At 41.9% G+C, this 20725-nt stretch overlaps 1 protein-coding gene across 8 annotated transcripts in view; it reads left to right on the top strand.

The window, feature by feature from the left end:
- The window catches only part of INTS7 (integrator complex subunit 7), a 35221-nt gene extending 15519 nt beyond the window's left edge, over positions 1-19702 (top strand). Inside the window, exons 9-20 of one of the 8 annotated variants that reach the window (XR_007774149.1) lie at positions 19-153; positions 758-855; positions 2218-2457; positions 3490-3627; positions 4593-4799; positions 9128-9322; positions 10296-10399; positions 10780-10854; positions 14159-14291; positions 15505-15605; positions 15962-16060; positions 17804-17902. Coding sequence is in view for 5 of the 8 variants with exons in the window: in XM_050951789.1 (XP_050807746.1) it covers positions 19-153; positions 758-855; positions 2218-2457; positions 3490-3627; positions 4593-4799; positions 9128-9322; positions 10296-10399; positions 10780-10854; positions 14159-14291; positions 15962-16060; positions 17804-17989; positions 18994-19287 (1904 nt within the window). In the remaining 3 variants the exon portion in view is untranslated. Of the gene's footprint in view, positions 1-18; positions 154-757; positions 856-2217; positions 2458-3489; positions 3628-4592; positions 4800-9127; positions 9323-10295; positions 10400-10779; positions 10855-14158; positions 14418-15504; positions 15606-15961; positions 16091-17803; positions 17990-18993 lie in introns of those variants that run through there. The other 7 variants (XM_050951790.1, XM_050951789.1, XM_050951791.1 and 4 more) reach the window with 7 other exon arrangements.
- Positions 19703-20725: the final 1023 nt, after the last annotated feature.

Below are 20725 nucleotides of genomic sequence, written 5' to 3'. Positions count from 1 at the left end.
TTTTGTCTTTTTATTTAGGAACAACAGCTACAACAGCAAGATCATTTGACTTAGTAAAGCTGGCACAGGAATGCTGTTACCATAATAACCGTGGCATTGCTGCTCACGGTGTGAGAGTTTTGACTAATATATCTGCTTCTTGCCAAGAAAAAGGTAACTCACAAAGTAGGTGGTAGAACAATTCAGCTCATGATCTGGTTTTTGTGCACTTTCTCCTACTGCAGGGAAGCTTGCCCTGTCCCCGACTCTCTTCGCTTTCTTTAGAATTGTCACTTCTTAGATTTATGGACCATGGAGAATGCGGCCTTATAACCGATTATAAATATTTTAGAGAGTTTCATGAAGATTCTCCCCGCTGTTTAATCCCAGGATCCCTCTGAAGAGGGTTTCTGCTTGAATGGTTGCTGATCTCCCCTGTAGCAGAACTTGTACCATTACCAGGGGCTAGAACATTGCCCTTCCCCTCTGGAGAGCTGTTGGTACAAACCCCAGTATAAATGATTGTCATAATGTTCAGTAGTTTTGCCCTACTCCATGCTCGTGCACATCATAAAACCGTAGCCTCTACTAAATAGTTTCCTGAGACTTGTAAAAACAGACTTGTTGCTGATTAGAACTGAGGTGCTGTGGCAGAAGCGTTGGGAAAGTTTGCATTATCCTGCTGTTGAACCCTCACAATCACGACCACTAAATTCACACTCATGTTCAAAAATAAGTAGAACAGAACTGAATGCTTTACTTTGTTCCTCTCTCCTAGATCTCCTGGCTTTGGAACAAGATGCTGTCTTTGGCCTTGAGTCTCTTTTAGTTCTTTGTAGCCAAGATAACAGTCCAGGTGCTCAGGCAACCTTAAAGGTGAAGAGAGTCATTATATCTGTAATTCTTTTTTAATCATCGAGATATAGGGCTGGATGGGATCTTGAGAAGTTATCAAGTCCAACCCCCAGTGCTGAGGCAGGACCACATAAACCTTATAATTCAACTGTCAATCCTATTACATTTTATACCAGAGGTGGGCGGACTATGGCCTGAGGGCCACATCCAGCTCTCCAGATGTTTTAATCTGGCCCTCGAGCTCCTGCCAGGGAATGCTCTGGTGCTCCAGCTGGGACTAGTGTTGGGGGCTTGTCCCGCTCCGCGCAGCTCCTGGAAGCAATGGCATGTCCCCACTCTGGCTCCACATGCTGCCCGCACCCCAAGCGCCTGCCCTGCAGTTCCCTTTGGCCGGAAACAGCACCCAATAGGAGCTACAGGGGCAGCACCTGCGAATGGGGCAGTGTGCAGAGCTGCCTGGTTGCACCTCCACGTAGGAGCCAGAGGCGGGACATGCTGCTTCTTCTGGGAGCTGATTGGAGTAAGCGCTGCCTGGAGCCTGCACCCCTGACGACCTCTCAACCCCCTGCCCCAGCCCTGATCCCCCTCCCACCCTCAGAACCCCTCAGTCCCAGCCCAGATCACCTTCCTGCACCCCCAACCCCTCATCCCCAGCCGCACCTCAAGCCGGAGCCCTCACCCCCTCCTGCAGCCAACCCCCAATTTCATAAGCATTCATGGCCTGCCATACAATTTCCATACCCAGATATGGCCCTCAGGCCAAAAAGTTTGCCCACCCCTTCTTATACACTAGAAATAACTTAGTGTGGCAGGTGTTCCAGTGGGAGCACAGTGTGCTGCGAGTTTCTCGGTGCTTTGCTCCCAAGATGGTAAAGGGTCAGGAGCACAATGAAGCCAGAGAAGTGGAGAAGCCATGTTTCCTATGGCAGTAACTCCTGTCAATTCAGAAGTAGAATTGATGGCCTTAGAGAGTTACATCTTGCTACTCCGAGGGGATCTCAGACGGCACTTGGTTTGGCTGGTGGAAGAACAGAAACTAACATAAGTGACCACCATAGTTTTGTGAACAGTTACCCTTTGGTCCTACCTAACAAGCTAGTACCACGCAAATAATTTTATAATATTACTTTGTCTAAATCTGTAAGAAAAGAAAATATTACACTGCTGTGTCTTGTACATGTGTGTGCTTTTAAACTGTGTACTCTTCTGGACAGATGTGGTTTGGCAGAGTACACTTCTAGTACAGGTTTATAAATACATCTTGTTTTCCATTAGCTCTGTAATTTAATTATAATCTGAATATTGTGATAGTTTATATTTTTAAGTGAATTCAATGTTGGATGGTGCTTGATGTTGGAACATTGTGATATTTGCACATTGCAGATTGCACTAACTTGTATGGTGAAGCTGGCCAAATGTCGTCCCCATCTGAGCCAATCGGTGGTTGAGTCCTTGCTGACACAGTTGCACAATGCTCAGGATGCTGCTAGAATTCTCATGTGCCACTGTTTAGCAGCAATTGCCATGCAGCTGCCTGTTTTAGGTGATGGCATGCTGGGAGACTTAATGGACCTTTATAAAGTGATTGGACGATCTGCTACAGATAAACAACAGGAACTTTTGGTAAGAAACTGCTGTTCAGGAGAACTCTCCTTGATGGAACAAAATCCACATGGAATTACAATGGAAACTAATTGATATTTCGTGAACTGGTTTAGCTAATTGTTACATCGGTGACAGAAAATGCTAATCTGTTGCCTCAGCAGGAATATATCAGTTCATTGTTAACTATATATTTGCAGAATGGGAAATACTAGTACTCTGAATATGCAGCACCAAAGCCACAAACCTCTGTTCACTTAGCTAGAAGAGAGAACTGAAGTGTTTGATCCAGTCTGATCTATATTCTGTCCAGTAGAGGGCACAAGTTACACATAGGCAAACCGGATCATCATCATGCACTGCTGGAACTCTTGGGGACACACTAGATCTTTCGCAGAAGTGCTTCTAGGCAAGAAAGATGACAGTTCAGAAGTAGATACTCCAATTATACATGGCCCTTCAAACGTGTGGTTTAGAGGGTTCTAGGAGAGAGAAACCTGTTGAGGGGATTTTAATTGGAAATGAGAGCTTAAGCCTGGATTTGAAAGGCTGCACTCAGTGTAGTTTCATCTAAGACCCATTAACAGTCATGGGATTTAGGTTCCTAAGTGCCTAAATCCCTTTTGAAATTGAGACTTAGGCTGTTAAATCAATTAGACACAACATTGAGTACAGCAACACCTAAATACATTTAAAAATCTGGGCCTTAGTCTTCAAGAAAGTCTGTTACTTTTCTTTTTCATTTTCATGTAATTATAGTTTTACAGTGCTTTACTATGACTTAGCTTTGATGTATCTCTACTTTAACATTCTAATTGAAAGTGTAAATTTGCCAAACTTCAGTAATAAGAGCCCTTTCATTGCCTGTCTGAAATCCTTAACGAAGATTTGATGCTCAGAAGTTCTCCAGTTCAGAAGCAAATTTTGTCTTGTTTTTTTTAAGAAAGTCCAAGATTGTATAAAAACGTACTTGACACAATCACTGCTTCTGATGCTTTCTAAAAACATACAAATGGAAATGTTTCTTCCATGTTAACTGTTGTTTTCCATTAGGTATCTCTCGCCACAGTGATATTTGTTGCCAGTCAAAAAGCTTTATCTTCTGAAGTTAAAAATGTTATCAAACAACAGCTTGAGAATGTCTCCAATGGATGGACAGCATACAGGATAGCCAGGCAGGCCTCCAGAATGGTATGTGCAAGTTTCTAGAAAGAAACTTCGTCAGTAGAAAGTATAGTCAGCCACACTGTGACTTGGGAGTGGAGAGTTAAGTAAGCACTCAGAGGGAGGAAGAAAGTGGGGAAAGGAAAATAGTCTTTTCCCTTTTCTAGTTCACTGTAAAACTGGTTCAGGTTTGTGAAACAGGAGAGTTGTATCGTAAACCTCAGCATTGGAGGCTGTCACAGGTGTCTGTCAGCTGGTGGTGACCAGTGAGTACTGCAGCCTGAAGAAAGGCATGATGTGATGATTAGGAATCAGGGATGTGTCCCCCAAACCCTACTCTGACTAGTTTCCTTTTTGGCCTGGGAAAGTCATGTAGCCTCTGCTGTATGTGTATCTCTATCTGTATAACTCAGGGGTTCTCAAACTGGGGATCAGGACCCCTCAGGGGGTCGTGAGGTTATTACATTGGGGGGTCGCGAGCTGTCAACCTCCACCCCAAACCCTGCTTGCCTCCAGCATTTATAATGGTGTTAAATATATTTTAAAAGTGTTTAATTTATTAGGGGGGGCTGCACTCATAGGCTTGCTGTGTGAAAGGGGTCGCCTGTAAAAAAGTTTGAGACCCACTGGTATAACTGATGTAATGACTGTATACTACCCTGAAGTGAAGATTGATTAATGTTAAATGCTTTGGAGATGAGAGATGCAAAATTTTGTATTAATGTCTTTAGAGCTGAATCTCTGAGCTGTTTTGTTTAAACAGTAGTACTTCCTACAAGATTATGTATGCCAGACATAAGTAACTATACTGCTACATCTCAGCAGGATTGCCTTAATGAAACATTGAAGATGTCGCACACTATTTATTTTTAAAGAATAGTTTTTGAGGGCTTGGGGGTTTTTTTTGTTTGGTTTTGTTTTTATTTGTTGCTATGTCACTTATTTAAGTGGAAGATCCTCACTTTCTTGTTTGTTTACTTGCCCTTTCTTAGGGTAATCATGACATGGCCAGAGAGCTGTATCAAAGCCTGCTGACTCAAGTGGCTTCAGAACACTTCTACTTTTGGCTGAACAGTTTGAAGGAGTTTTCCCATGCAGAGCAGTGTCTGACGGGGCTTCAAGAGGAAGATTATAGTTCAGCACTCTCTTGCATTGCTGAATCTTTAAAATCTTATCACAAAGGGATAGCATCGCTAACGGTTAGTATACATCCCCTACTCTAGCGATGGTGAGTCTGTAGGTTGTAGCAATTGTCTTTGGTTTGGTTTTTGTTAACAAGACTTTTCAGAGGCTTGGAGTAATTGTTCTTAGTGAAGCTTGCAGGAACTATTATTTTGGAATGGCACATAGGGAAAGGTCAGTTGTAACTAACTGCTGGTTGAGAGAGGAAGCATAGTCTGTTAAGGCACTGTACTGGGACTCAGGAAAACTTGAGTTCAGTTCTCAGCACTGTCACTGACTTTCCTGTGCATGACCTTGAACAAGTCACTTAACCTCTTCTGGAATTCCCCATCTGTAAAATCAGGATAAAATTTTTCTTTCTTCCATCCTCTGTTTTCTTTCTTTAGATTGTATGGTTTTTTGGCAGGGACTGTCTGTTTGTACAAGGCCTCACTAACAGGGCCTTGATTTTTGTTTGGGCCTTTAGATGTTACCATAATCTAAAAATGATTGTGGGAAATGGCATATCTTGTAAGATGGCCATTGGTTAGAAACAGCTATAAGGAGGGATGAAATAAGCCAGTCTAGTTGACTATTCAAGGCAAGCAGGATTAAGATGGTGCCCAATTTATATAGAGCAGAAAATTACTCAATTATTTAACATGATGAAAATAGTGAGAAGTTGTAAATAGCCAAGTATTGATGCAGCTGGAAAAATGTTAGGGTTTATGTAAACACACTACTCTCTGTCAAGTCACTTCAGATTTTTCATAGCCTTTGAAGTTTCAACGTTCTTCTTTTCTTTTGTCCTTCCCATTAGTCAGACATAGATGTGGTTTTTCTTGTGCCTTTTGAACAGAGCTGAAACGAACAGGGCTCCTATTTATTTGTTTGTGCATTAGCATTCTCAGTGTGAGCACAGCTCTGGCAGTAGTGTTTTTATATTAATTAACTGCTACAGCTGAATCAGCAGAAAGGACCTAAACCATGTCTGTGTGTCCTTCATAAATGCAATGCACTCTCCCTTCCCTTCAAATTTGTGCGTGCTCAATTTATTGGCAAAATAAGTGGGGTGTTTTAGTTTTAAAATTTCAGGGAGGGTTGCCTACTGTTCTTTTTTAAAAAATTACATTTCTTTTAAGGTGCTGTTTTAACAGACACTTTTGCTTGTAGTGAAACCTTTAAAACAGGCCAATATAGGAAATACAATAACTTTTTCATGGCCATTTTCCAGATTCTGAGGTTCTATTAAATTGGTGGGGTTGCTGTTCAAAGCTGTTGCCACTCTTTGCACTCTGTGTAGGCTGCAGTCAGGACGGAGGCCTTTGCTCTTTCACCTTGTGGGCTGCTCTGATCCAGAAGATTAAGAAAAGAGCTGGGAGTCAGGAGAGCTGCTTTTATCGCTGAGTGTCACTAACTTAGTGTGATCTGGACAAATTGCGTAACCCATTTGTGCTGCACTCACCTGCTTATCTTTATGGAGCACTTTCAGATGGATGCAAAGTACTATAAGAATAAAATATTTTTAATACTCCCAACTTCATCCTCCTTTCACTAACTTCATCCTCCTTTCACTCTCCTTGTGTCAGCCTCCCAGTCATTGCTGCTTAAGGGTAGCGTGTGACCCATCATTGCAGTCACTGCGTATCCCTGTTCTAGCAGTCATGTAAGCAGCTCTTTCAAGTCCAGATGTCCCTGCCCACATTATGGATCAGCAGTACATCCTAGATGTGTGAAGGAGAGGGAGGAACTTCTCTAGTTTGTCAGGGAAAGTAAAACTTCCACATTTGACACTGCAGCCTGCCAACTGTTGCCTCCACTGAGGCCCTGTGTGAAAAGCATGGCATCAGTTCAGCCAATGGAGCACTGTTTGTTTATAACTCTTGGCTGTCTTGGTAGCAAGGAAACAACTGGGGCAAGCTGACTGACATCCTCTTTCTAATCACCTCATTCCAGCTGGAACACAGGATGCATGGTAACTTGCTCCAGCTGTTCAGCCCACACTGTATGTCAAGCCAGTGCACCACCTACTACCCCCATATTGCTGCAGCTGCATGATTCCTTCTGACCATGTACCTACCAACCCTCCTTCCTACATCTATCCTAACACTTCAGCATAAACAACTTCACTCTTCTAAAAATCAAATATTTCTGTGAAGTTTTTCAGTTTACTTGTTCACACAGTAAGTATAGACTTTTTGGGACAGGGCCGGTTCTGACACAGAGCATCTATTTGTACATGAAGCTATATGCTTACTGCGCAACAAAAGTATTACCAATGGGGGGAGAGAAAATACAAAACTCTGACAAAGCAATTTAAACTGTCATTACTTAGAGCTCACATCATACGTGCTGCTTTGTCAGGATCACTTCAGTATAGTCTTAAGACTAATACGTTTACAGTGTATGAGCTTCCTTCCACAAAATAAGATCTGTTAAGAGAACTCTGAACAACTTCCCCCCCTCAGAACTATCCTTTACAGATCTGGAGAAAGGGAAGCAAAGGACCATGAATGGGGCTGGATAGCTCATGTTTTACATAGGGAATGTGCTAGAACCTCTTGTCTCTGGGTCACTGGTTCAAATTTATCCCAGTAATTACTGAAAATCCATTATAATCTGGGAACTGTTCAGTGGCTCATCTTGCATAAATTTGGTAGGTGGCTGTCCACTTCCTAGCAAACAAGTATGATATCACAATGTCATCACGTTTGGCACTCTTGCTAGCAGAGAGGCCAACACTTGGAGACTGAACTTGCTCGCTCGCTCCCTGCCAGAGACAGTCTCTACTAGTTGATCTTAGGTGAGAGACACTGGTGAGCAAGTGTGCACAAATTGTGCTTATAGCTGTTCTGTGAATAAATGAAGAGAATAAAGAGGCACCTTTCACCAGCACAAACTCTCCTTTTTAAAATTGGTGCAGTGGGGAGGGAATAAGATGGGCGTACCTTGAAGAATGGAAGATACAGAAACATGAGATCCTAATTAGGGGGCTGTGAAACAGGGTCTTGCCTCATCCAGCATCAGACCCTGCTGCTGTAGTTACACCACTCTTGAATTGTCAGAACTGTCCCAAATGTTTGTTAAGATAGCATAGATCAACAAAACATACATTCAGCAATATAACACCGGGTCTTCCATTTTCAATCAGGATTGTCACAGGGCTCAGCAGTTCCTTGCATACTCCCACCCTCAATGGAAGTTCCAGCCTGGACCCCCAAACAAGTGCACTTATCAACTCCTTTCAACACCCATCTGCACTGTCTGTTCTGAGCTGCTTGCTTTTAGATGCTTCCTTCCTCAAGGGCCTCCTAATTCCCTCTTCAGGATTTTTGCTCCTTCCTCTCATTGCAAGTAATGGCAGCTGCTAGACCTTTTCTTCTTGCTGGTGTGGAGAACTCCTTCCCTAGTCCTCTCTGACCCTGGGTCTCCTGCAGCACTCCTAGTACCAGCCCATATGCAGCCTATGTTAAAGCGCTGCCGTGGCATAGGTCCCTCCAATGGGGGGGCAAAGGTGGCAATGACGTTAAGGCGCTGGTGCGGCGCTTTATCGCCGTCTGTTCCCATCCCCCCCGGCTGCTAGTGGGAGCGGCAATAGGGGCAGCTGCCCTGGGGCCAGCGATTTAAAAGGGCCTGGGGCTCCCAGCTGCCACAGTAGCCAAAGCCCTGATTCCTCTTAAATTGCCACCAGAATCCTGGTGCAGTGAGGGCCAGGCAGCACTGAAGGGCTGGCTGGAGGAGGTTGACCCCCAGGCCCAGCCCTTCCGCCTGAGGCCCTTCCCCTTCTGGGAACCCGGAGCCGGCCCCCATACTGATAAGATCTTAATACTACTTTCACCCTTGCCTGCAGCTCTCTGTCCATTTATAAGAAAGACCGCCTCTGTGCTATCATGTGATGCCTGGCCATCTGACCCAACCACCAGCCTATTCCCAAACCCATCACGCTGGAAGTGAATAACTAGGCATAGGTGCTGCTGAACTTTAAAGGGCTAGCCCACCCACTGAAAAGACTCAGGTTATTCAGGTCAGTTTTGTGGGGGGAGTGAAACCTGTAAGGTTATATATTAGCAACTTAAGTGGCAGCTTCCTTCAGAAGTTAAAATAATCTTGTGGAGTCTGACCTTAAGTTCCTAAGTACTTCCATCCAATATTAAAACTTTGATCAGGTCTTTTTAGCTATTATGCCTTTTTAAACACAAAACAGTGAATTTGTGTAGCTTTATCCTGAGTTTTAAAAAATAATCTTGGCATCAAAGCAAATACTTCCCTTAGTCTGATGGAAAAATTCAGTGATATTGCAAGGTTCTTATAAATGTCACATAGTTTGGGTCAAAAACATATCAACCTCCTGGTTTTTGTTTTTCAGGCTGCCAGCACACCACTTAACCCTCTGAGCTTTCAATGTGGGTTTGTCAAGCTCAGAATTGACCTTCTGCAGGCTTTCTCTCAACTCATCTGCACCTGTAACAGCCTAAAAACTAGTCCTCCACCTGCCATTGCCACAACAATTGCAATGACATCAGGAAATGACCTCCAGAGATGTGGGCGCATCTCTACCCAGGCATGTGTTCATTATTTCTCTCTTGAGCCATTTTATTTGAACTTGGTCTACCTGTTGAGATGAGAAAATTTAGCGCTGTAATTGAAGGAATGAAAGGGAAAGTATTATTGCTCTTGTCATTGCATATTGGGCCTTGTTTTTCATTTGCAGTGCCCGCAAATGTCCATGTGCCTATGCAAGTCCTCATTTTAGTGTATCATATAATCATGGGGTGGTTATATATGCAATTACCAATTTAATGCACTCATACTTTATAATGGTACAGAATATTTTGGAGGTATTATACTGTCCTGAGGAGCTTACAGTCTACATAGAGGAGCTGTAAGTAGACAATAACTGAGACATACAAAACAGGTGAGTAGCAGCTAGCCTCATCAGAGAGGTGCGGTAGTCCTTTATATAAAGTGTGTGCGAGACAACGGTTATTGAATGGTATATTAGCATTTTGTGAATAGGTTTAGAAAGAACAGCTTAGTCGATAAATGATTTATTTTGTAATATCTAACATCTAGCTTATTCTCTCTGGCAAGTTTCAGAAATGTAAGATAGAGGACATTGCCAAAATATTTATGGCTTTGCTCAGTTCAATGTTGTAGAACAGCGGTTTTCAACCAGGGGTCCATGGCCCCTTGGGAGGTCATGAGCAGGTTTGAGGGGGCCTGCCTGAATAAATCGGAGAATAGCGCCAGCGTTAGACTCGCTGGGGCCCAAGGCTGAAAGCCAAAGCCTGAGCAACTTAGCTTTGTGGAGCCCCCTGGGCAGTTGCTCTCGCTACCCCCAATGCCATCCCTAGCTTTTAATCTACTGAATATGCAGGAAAAAACCGTTGTTGTGGCACAAGTAGGTTGTAGAATTTTTATAGCGTGTTTGGCGGAGGTGGGCCTCAGAAAGAAAAAGGTTGAGAACCCCTGTTGTAGAACACAGCTGTGGTATTTTATTTCTGTTGATCAACAGCATTGTTTCTTTGCTGTAGATGAAACTCTCCATGGAAGAATTCCGTAACCTGGCTACACGATATGGGGATCTGTATCAGTCATCTTTCGATGCAGACTCGGCAACTTTAAGGAATGTAGAATTGTATCCTACTGTTCAGAACTCAGAATTTGCTTGTTTTTATTTGAAGTTGCTTGTAAGGGTGATGTAAGGCTCAACAACCCTGGTTTATGAAGTGTAATTCCGAAGCCACTAATAACTGCTTTAAAAATCTCAATATTGGTATTTTGAAACCTATTCAAAAAGAAATCTGTCACCCTCCCACATTTGGAATTGCTTCAGTTATTACACAAGCTTTGATGGGTATGATCTTGGAAAACTAGGAGTCTTTGCTTCTTGCCCTGTTGTTGGTGCAGATACTTACGGCAGTTACCTCATTAATTCCTTTCGTTGTCATAATGAAAAATGCCAGTAGGGAATATTACTTTGTGTTGAGATAGCATATCTATAAATCTTTCCTATAGTATCAGACAACAGCAGAGCTGCCTATTGATTTCACATGCAATTGAAGCCCTGATTTTGGATCCAGAATCTGCAAGGTAAGTCTGCTGGTAACATTTCTACTCTCTCCACTTCCTGCTCCCTAACTTTTCTATCCAAAAGACCCTATTAACAAGGGAAAAATGCAGAAGATACATAAATATACCCTGGATTCTACACTGGGCATATTTACATACTCAGATCTGCTGCAAAGCTCTGATCTTGCTAAGCTTAAATTGAAGATACCCTGGTAGCTTCCAGTCAAATTGTCCTTTATTTGTGTTTGGTTTTACTCCAAATTAATTTCTTTTTTATGTAAAAGATACTGTAATTGAGTTGCTTTTAGGTATGGATATTTTGGCGTCAAAATCATAAAAGTAACTTCCTAGATACTTCCTCTGCTGCTTTTTCTATTGTTTTTAGCTCATGGTTTCATTCATACCATTGATTTCTTTTGGGGTTTTGTCATCTGCTGTTACTCCCTCCCTCATTATGTGCACACTCTCTCATTGCTCTGGAGACCTTAGGATACATACTTAACAGGTTACATTTTTCTCTGGTGTAAATCCATTGACTTCAGTGGAATGACACGAGGGATCATTTTTTCACCCCATAAGACTGATTAGCACTAATAAAATACCTTCATTTGGGCCCAATCCAACTTCCTTTGAAGTTAATGAGTGCTAAATCAGATCCTTTGAAACTCTCCACTTGAGAAATGCAGATTGTGTGAATATGTTCTGTTTAACTGGATAAAAAAAATTAGTTTCTGTAATAATGACTACTCTCAATTTAGAAGTTTTGAAATAGGCTTCATAGGGGAATCAGTCCTAACCATTATTTGCATTAATAACTAGGAGGGTGGATGGGAAGCTATGCTAATCAAACATAAAAATATTTAACAGCGAGGGTTCATAAATAATTGGAATGGTAGGGTGCGGGAGGAAGGATTTGTTATATGTTTAAAACGCAGGACTGGGTGCCAGGAGAGCTGGATTGTATTCCTAGCTCTGCCAGTGACTTCTTAAGTTTGTTACTTAGGCTAACTGAGACACAGATGCTATCTGTGAAGATGCTAATGCTTGCTTATGTGCTGAGACTAAATTCATTAAGTTTTATGAAGTGTTTTGAGGCCAAGTAGAAGAGTAAAGTATTAAAGTACAATACTCATTCATGGTCTAAAATCAATACAACGAAATTAAATAAAGAGAATGTTGATTGGAAATGACTGGGCAGGTGAGCAGCTCAGAGTATTTGATTATGTAAAGCATGTTTGTTTTTACTATTGTAATGTTTTGTCATGCCCTTTTTTATGTGTCTGATCCATTCACCCACTGTGTCTTGTTACAAACCTAGACGGTGATCTCTCTGGGGTCAGGGCTGTGTTTTTGATTGCGATTGTACGTTGCCTAGCACAATGGCCCTGATCTCTTGGTTAGGGTATCTGACATGGGAAGAAATGTGTAAATGTACAATTACAGGAAAAATACTGGGGCAACAAAAATATCACAGACATTCTGGAGGTTTCCCACTCGTGGCCCTGCCAGTACCTTGCACTCAGTGCCCTCTTGGGTTCTTTCAGTCAATTACCAAACTTAGGTTGGCTCAGTAATCCACATTTCCTTCCAGGGGTCTAATTTATTACGTTTTTCTACCATGGGTGACTTGGTTAGTTGCCCAAGGTCACTCACATCTGGGTCCCTAGAAGAGGACTGGTCAGTTCTTTGTCTTAGTTCAGGAGATACCCTCCTCCCCACTTCTGCCCCGACCCCCTTCCTAAAGCTGAGATTGTCCTTCAAATGGTTACTCCTTCAAAACAGGAATTCCCCACCTCTCCTCCTTGGATCTGGGTCATGAGTTAACTAGTCCCCCAGTCCTTCTCCTGGAATGAGGTATATATCAATGAAGCAGTCACTTTGTCTCTCATTGTGTCAGGATCCCCCTAGCTCTCCTCCTGGAGCTGGGTGATTCCAGCAGTTATTACCTCTTTCCGTAAATAGAAGTCCTCCATTTTCCTCCTTGGTGTCAGGATATAATTTAGGCACCTGTAGGGCCTAGCCAGCTTCTTCCTCAACTGGCTCCTTTTTCCTCTCAATCCTCAGGTTTAGGAGAATCCAGTAGGCAGACTTTTCTTGCTTGCGTCTGCCCTGCTGTGAGAGAAAAGGCACCATTTATGCTGTTGCCTGACTCCCAGTTCTCCCCAGTTGGTTTGGGCAAGAGGGGAACCTTGCCCAGCCCTCTCTACAAGGCTCCTGGCACTTAGAGAAATAGTGATGGGATTTTTCTCCCAAGCACCATTTAGTGCCAGGACCACTTCCTCTCTATCAATAACGTCAAAGTCCTTTTTACACACTCATGCTCTCACTCTGGACCTTTCAAACCTTGACGGGCCAAGCCATGTAACAGGTTGGGCTGACCAGAAGGCACAACCACCCTTAAGAGGGCAGACCACTCTGATACAGGGTTATAGTGAATGAGATTTAGTGATATGACAATGTTGCAAAAAGGAAAATATGGCCTTAATTTGCATGTACACCTATGTAACTCCCGTTGCTGTCAGTGAAGTTGTGTGTATGCATTTGAGCACAGGATTGTGCCAAGACCTGAGTAGCTTTTAACAGGACTATTGCTTGGAGGTCAGGGATAAAAAGCAAGGTAATTGTTCTGTACTAGTCTGCAGTGGTAGGTCCTCCATTGGAGAACCTCCTTTGATTCCGGTCACTGTAAGGCCTTGACAAAATAGTATTAGGGAAAAGCAATAAAAATAATGCACAGTTCAAGAAATGTAAAAGCAGCAAAGAATCCTGTGGCACCTTATAGACTAGCAGACGTTTTGGAGCATGAGCTTTCGTGGGTGAATACCCACTTCCTCAGATGCGTGTGAGGAAGTGGGTTTTCACCCATGAAAGCTCATGCTCCAAAACGTCTGTTAGTCTATAAGGTGCCACAGGATTCTTTGCTGCTTTTACAGATCCAGACTAACACGGCTACCCTCTGATACTTGAGTTCAAGAAATAAAACTTGTAAAGAAAAGCTAATGGATTTAGGGATGTTGGCTCTAGGAAAGAATAGAAGAAAGATCTAATTATCTGTGCAAAATGAGGGTTTAAAGAGGGCAAGACAAAGTCATGGACAAACTACAAGAAGGAAAACTTGAGTTTAAATAGGAGGGATAGATTATAATTACAGTATCAGAAGAGCCAAGGGACAGAACAAGCTCTTTGAAAGAAATGAAATCTTCCTTACTGAAGATACTTAAAGCTGGAATAAAAAACAATCTTATTGGAACTTGTTTGAGGATGGGACTACATGACTAGGATGGATGGAGTGTATCGGGCACAATTAAAATAGCTTATTTTCTAGTTTCCAGGAGTACACCTCGAGTGGAGCAGCACATGTTGAGAGTGAATATGAAAGAAGAATGATGTCTGTATTTAATCATGTGTTGGAGGAAGTGGAATCATTGAACAGGAAATATGCTCCTGTGTCTTACTTGGCAAGTAGCAGCTACAGTAGAAAGAGAGGTTTCTAAAACGTTCTGCAACTCATTTTCTTGGTGTTGAAGGATGTATGCTAAAGAATATATTGATTCAGCCCTTCGTTAGCATCATCTACAGTTAGTGTATGTATTCTCCAATGAATAGGGGGTAATCTGATGATGATGTTGCACTTGGAGCTATGAAATTAAATAAAATTAGCCTGAAGAGTGAAGCAAAGTTGGAGGTAGCTCACATACTGACTAATAGCGTTTTTCATGTTCCACAGTCATGTCTTCAGCACTAGTTACAGCATCTGTAACATTAATGGTCTGATCAGAATGGACAAAAGTCAAGAAATACAGAGACTGCTATGATGCTACTGACTGCGGGAGGAGGGAGAGGGGAACTACAGAAAAAGTTAAAAAAGGAACATCAACATTAACGTTACATATTCTGGCTTTTGTCAGTTTGTCATATCTTTTGTTACTAGTGCTGTAGTTGCTGTCATGCAGCAATTTTGTCTATGGAATGTGTGCAATGCTGCAGAGTCCACATGTCACAGCCTTCCAGCTTTGCTTCATTCGTCAGGCCGGTGGCATTTCAGCACAGCACTTTGCAAGTGTAGTGTTTCTCTTATCAGTGCAGGTCATCAGAGAACACAATGCAAATTATACTATTCAGAAATACAGAACTGATAACATACTGCTCTTTTCTTCACTGCTGTACGATACTAGTACTTGTTTCTGGTAACATTACTGGCCATGATAAAGCAGAAATGCAAATTACAGGAAACCATGTTTCATGCATGGTTTTTTGCTTCTGCTTCTACTTCTACTTCTTATTTAAACTGACATCACCCACTTATTCTAAAGTGAACTATAAAACAGCCAATGTAAACTTTGAAAGATTATTAGAACCTCTTGGCTATTTTACTAAGTCTCTTATCGTGGAATCCCTTTTCTGTTGCTTTCCAGCTCTTCAGTCTGTGTATAATATATAAAAACAAACTGAACCCTTTTTCCTTGATTCTCTCATCATGCCAGTTTTAGACCAGTGTAATTAATTTACTCCAGTGGCATTAGTCCTGACTTACGTGAGTGAAACGAGAATCATTTTTAAGCCAGATATGAACATCAATGTGCTAAATTCAGCCTTGTAAATGGGTACAACTCCACTGACCTCAGCACTCTTACATTACAGCTGAAATAACGCTGTATGTATTTCTTGTAGGTTCTTCTTGGCTATCTTGTTGCTGTGTCAGGTCAGGACATTCTATGTTCTGCCATTCCAGAAGAGAGCCCTGATGATCTAGTGGTCTCTTTCCATCTCTGGTAGTAAATATATGCTATCCTGCAACCTTGATGGTGCATTTATTAGTCTCTTAGGGTATGTCTTCACTAGCAACGTTAAAGCATTGCCCTGGCAGCGCTTTAACATGGCTGTGTAGTCGCAAGGGGAGTAGCTCCCAGTGTTGGCACACTGTCTACGCTGCCACTTTACAGCCGTGAAACTTGCAGTGCTCATGGGGGTGTTTTTTCACACCCCTGAGTGAGAGAGTTGCCACTATAAAGTAGCAGTGTAGACAAGGCCTTAGTAGAAATAACTGCAGTATTACTGCTTGAAGTACATGCTTTTTCATATTGCTGTTAAAAGAATTTCATCTCATTTGCCTTATCTCTGTTTACAGCACACAGCTTGCCTATGCAATGCAGTTATCGCCTTGTTGAAAGTTCCCCTTTCATTTCAAAGGTATTTCTTTCAGAAATTGCAATCTACAAGTATTAAGGTAAGCGGTGCACAGATTGGATTTAGATTACAATTCATGTATAAGAATCTTATGGGGAAATATAGCAATCGTCCTAAAAAAAGAAAAAGATACAGCTCTAGTGTTCATCATGCTAGAGCAAGGAAGCTGCCTAGTGTCTCAACCTGGAAGCAAATTTGGGGGATTTGAGAGGGTTTTCTAAAAGCAGATTTAAAAAAAAAAATGAATTATTTCAGGCTATTTAAGTCACATTAATAAAACACTAGACATTACTGGATTCTGATGCTGTTTTCCATTCTGATTCAACCAACTTCACTTTAAAAGAATGAAATGTGTGGTATTGTGGGAGGAGGAATATAACTGGCTGAGTTATGGTTTAATACTTAGCTATCAAACAGGGTCAATAAGTGTCTTCCATAGACTTTTCTTTAAAATTATTTTATAACACATTCCTTTGATTTGGTTATGTACAGTAGCTAATCATTGCAAGTTAATAAGACTTGAGACAAAATTTTCAAAAGAATATAAGTGTCTTAGGAGCAAGTCCAAGTCCTACCTTTACAGAATGATTTAGACACTTGGGTGTCTAAGTCTCAGTGAAAATTAGTGTGGAATGGGCAGATTTTTAAAGGTATTGCTTTGCCTGAATACCTTTATAAATGTGGTATTTGCAGCCTAAATCACTTCCGAAAATACTTCTCCTATTTTCTTTTGAAAATGTTACATATGGATGGTGGGAAACACATTCAAATGAAACACTGGTAGCCAGCCTCTTGTAACATTCTTTGCTTTGTAGACTGTTGTGGGGAGGGTTTACATTGTAATTTCCCATCTCACTAATTGTTGTTTTGAATTCTATTCTGAGATAAATGGGCTTTTGTCAAGTTAGTATTGTGATATTTTTTAGCTCTTGGCCATTTTCATCTGTTGCCTGAAGGAGGCAGGATTTTGCAATGCTATTTCAAAGTGCATTAAAACCAACATCTGAGTTATCAACCTGCTTTAGGAACAAAATTTCAGGCCTCTTGAGCCTAGGTCTATTTGGAATAACTTGAAGTGTGTGTATATAAGATTATACGAGTCCTAACCTTAAGGGCTCGTAACAAGCAAACAGAATTAAACTTTGTAAATATAGAGCCTTGAAGATAAATTCTCTCACCAACTTTCCTCTGTCTTGGACAAGCAAGGCCTCGCAATGCGCATCTCCTGAGGGAACACCACCTGTCGCTCTGCAGCAACCTTGCTCATTTATAAGTGATGTTTACAGCATTAGACTGAAAAGTGTTGCATCCTTCCTCAGCTGACAGGACTAGATCAGCCAGGCATGATGTGGAGCCGCTGAGGAGGGAAATGGAAGGGAGCCTTGGAACTTGGAGGACATGCCCTTCCACTAGGGGAGGGGAATACCCAATTTTGACAGTTACACCTTTTAGGAACAATGAAGCAAAATACTCAGACTTTTAATCTGGTCTTTATTTGTGGGTATTTAGAGGGCTGTTTAAGGAGTTCCTTTCACAGATGTGTAACTGATGCTACAGGTGCAAAGAGCATGTCTGGTGTTCCCAAGGCCATTTATTAATTCTCATATGCTTTAGGAGACTCTTCTCTCTCCCCTTTCAGTTCTACATGTTCATCTGCTGCTTTCCCCTTCCAATGTACAGGGAGCTGTTCCCTTTTACCTATGAATTGCACATTTCTCCTGAGAACAACTAATTTTTGAATCTCTCGAAGTCCGTAATCTCCACTCTTGACTTTGTGTTTCAGCTCGCTCTGTCACCATCCCCACGGAACCCCGCAGAGCCCATTGCTGTACAAAACAATCAACAGCTGGCTTTAAAGGTGGAGGGAGTGGTTCAGCATGGCTCCAAACCAGGTCTCTTCCGCAAAATTCAGTCTGTCTGTCTAAACGTATCTTCAACACTGCAGAGCAAATCTGGACAGGACTACAAGGTATGGATAGTATAGAGCCATAATGTGCCCTATGGCTTTATTGACGAATAACGGTCAAGAGCAGAACATAGTCTTCTATCACTTCTGTTGGTAGAAAGCATCCTTTCATCACGTTTCCCCTTCATTCTCACCAATTCTTGTACTGAATGTGAATGCACATTTCTCGTTTGTATTTCTATACTAGTTTTAGTGCTCTTGAAAGGAAGACTTTTATAGCGTTGGTTAGAGCTAGGCATAGTGGAGGTAAAGAATGTGCTAGCTTCCTCATGCATTGCTGTCTGAGTTCTTCAGTCCACACCGGCTGCAAACCGACACTGCCTTTATGTGGCGCTCTCAGGAGCAGAAACTCATCATTCTAACTGTTGTGGGAATTTGCTTCATATTGTGGAACTTCATTCCCTTCTGAATGCAGCTAGGTCAGCTGAGGAGAAAGACAAGAGTAGCTAATTCTCTACCAACTAGCCACACAGGCATATTTGAAACTCCTTTGTGTTAAGCATTAGAATTCCTGCTGCCTATAGTAACTGACCTAGGAATGCAGTCTGCCTTAAATGAATAGTCGTTAAATATAATTATGTTAATTTCAGGTGAACAGTTCATCAAAGATCCAAGTTTCTGATGTGTACAAGCTTCTGATGTGTACAAGCTAGGCAATTTGTAATGTTCAATGAAAAGCCAATTGAAAAGTAGACCAGTTCTAAAGCTACTAGAAGAATGTAATGTTTATCCTATTTAGATACTAATTTAAGATTTGGAGCTGCTTGAAAATAACCGTCAGCTGCCTTGCCTCTACAGGTGAATGCAGTTTGCACCAATCAACAGAGAATGGGTGAGGCCTGGCTCAAAATTAGGCCTCAGTTGATTTGGGAAAAGTGAGAACGGAGTTAATGTTCTCTCGTCTTTCCGTACCGTACTACACAGAATGAGTGGCGGCTTGTCAGGATCTGAATGTTCCCTTTAGCAGGTTGTTGAGAATGACGTTCTGACTCTTCATGTATTCCCAGATCCCCATTGACAACATGACCAATGAGATGGAGCAGAGGGTGGAACCACACAACGATTACTTCAGCACTCAGTTTCTGTTGAACTTGGCGATCCTTGGAACCCATAACATCACAGTAGAGTCCTCTGTAAAAGACTTAAATGGTATTGTTTGGAAGACTGGGCCCAAAACCACCATTTTTGTTAAATCTCTTGAGGATCCCTACTCCCAACAGGTTCGCCTTCAACAACAGCAAGGGCAGCCACCGTCGCAGCAACAGCAGCAGCAGCAAAGAACAGCATACTCACGTTTTTAGTCCCCAAAAGTGTCATTTAGGTTTCATGGGTCTAGCCTACAGGCATCTCACTTTGCTTGGATACGATGTCTTTTGGAGACATTTAAATGCTTTGGCAGTCCCACAAGTTTCCTCCTCTGTGTTCTTAGTGTCATTATTGTTGCACTTAGCCTCAGTGTGGTCCATATGACTAGTTTATGTCCATGATACAAGCTATAAAGTTGTGATTCCCATATTGTATACACACATTCATGCTAACTTGATGAGAGCTAGCATGAGAGTAAATAGTAGTGTAGCCATGGTAGCATGGTTTAACCATACCAAGTACAAACCCGCCTGAACGCCATGGGTGTGTATTCAGGATGGCTTAGCCATCCTGCCAGTGCCCACACTACTGTGGCTACACTGCTATTTATACTCATGCTGCACTTGTCACTGCAAGCTGGGAATCACATCCTTTGGTTGTGTAGACAGCCTCAATCCTGGTGTAAATAGGTACAACTTGGGTTAAGTCTGGAGTTCCATTTTTTTATACTATGTCTACAGTTTGTCCCCCCAGCTGTATATTCTCCAAGACCAATGGCAGCAGTGCTTTGTGAAATTATCCAGTAGGGGAGACTGAGAGTTGTGTGGATAGAACCTTCCTTGGTAACCTAGTGTATCAACTGTGCTATGTACTTGACCGCCATTTCCTGAGGGGTATACGTTCTGGTGTTTGGGCTCTCAGGCCACCTGCTAACAGCCTGGACAATTCAATACAATACGAAACAAAACAGTGTTACACAAGGTGAGTGTCTCGTAATGTGAAGCTGTTGGCAGGAATATCCGGACATCATATTGGATGGTTATAGTAGTAGTTTTAGTATTTGTGAAGCTGAAAAATATTTTGGTAGCATTCCAGCCAATAACATTGTATTTAATGTGCGCACACTGCTGTCTTTGCTCATTCTCTTGCCTCTGTATGTACTTGTCCTGAAGGGATGCCAACTGGAGAACAGATAAATTACTTTTAAAAGGGAAGTGACGTTTCAGTGGTGGGAACAGATATGATTGGATGTGCCTCCTCAAACAGGAGGATAGAAGTGGCTTTTTTGTTTCATCTTTATCTGCCTTTGCAAGACTTTGTTTACTTTTTTTTTTTTTTTTGAAAAGAGGAAATGTTAATTTGTAAATCTGTTTAATGTTTAACGTTTTAAGTAGGGAACTATTAAATGCCAAAGCTCTGGTGCTCAGTCAGTATGATCTTTTATCATGTTAGTCATTTTAACAGAGATTTCTTGAAGCATTTTGCCATAAATAGCACTACTAGAAGTCTAATTATACCACCTGCTCAAAATAGTTTTCATTCCTCCTTTGAAATGTGAAACCTTGAAGACTGTGGAAGAACTAAAATCCACTAATGCCTGCATCCCCAGAAAATAGATCATGTGGCATATGCCTAATCTATCCCTCTTGGGAA

Source organism: Gopherus flavomarginatus, chromosome 4 (assembly GCF_025201925.1).
Source record: "Gopherus flavomarginatus isolate rGopFla2 chromosome 4, rGopFla2.mat.asm, whole genome shotgun sequence".
NCBI lineage: Eukaryota > Metazoa > Chordata > Testudines > Testudinidae > Gopherus > Gopherus flavomarginatus.
The sequence above is the reverse complement of the archived record's forward strand: the minus strand, read 5'-3'. Positions and strand labels throughout refer to the sequence as shown.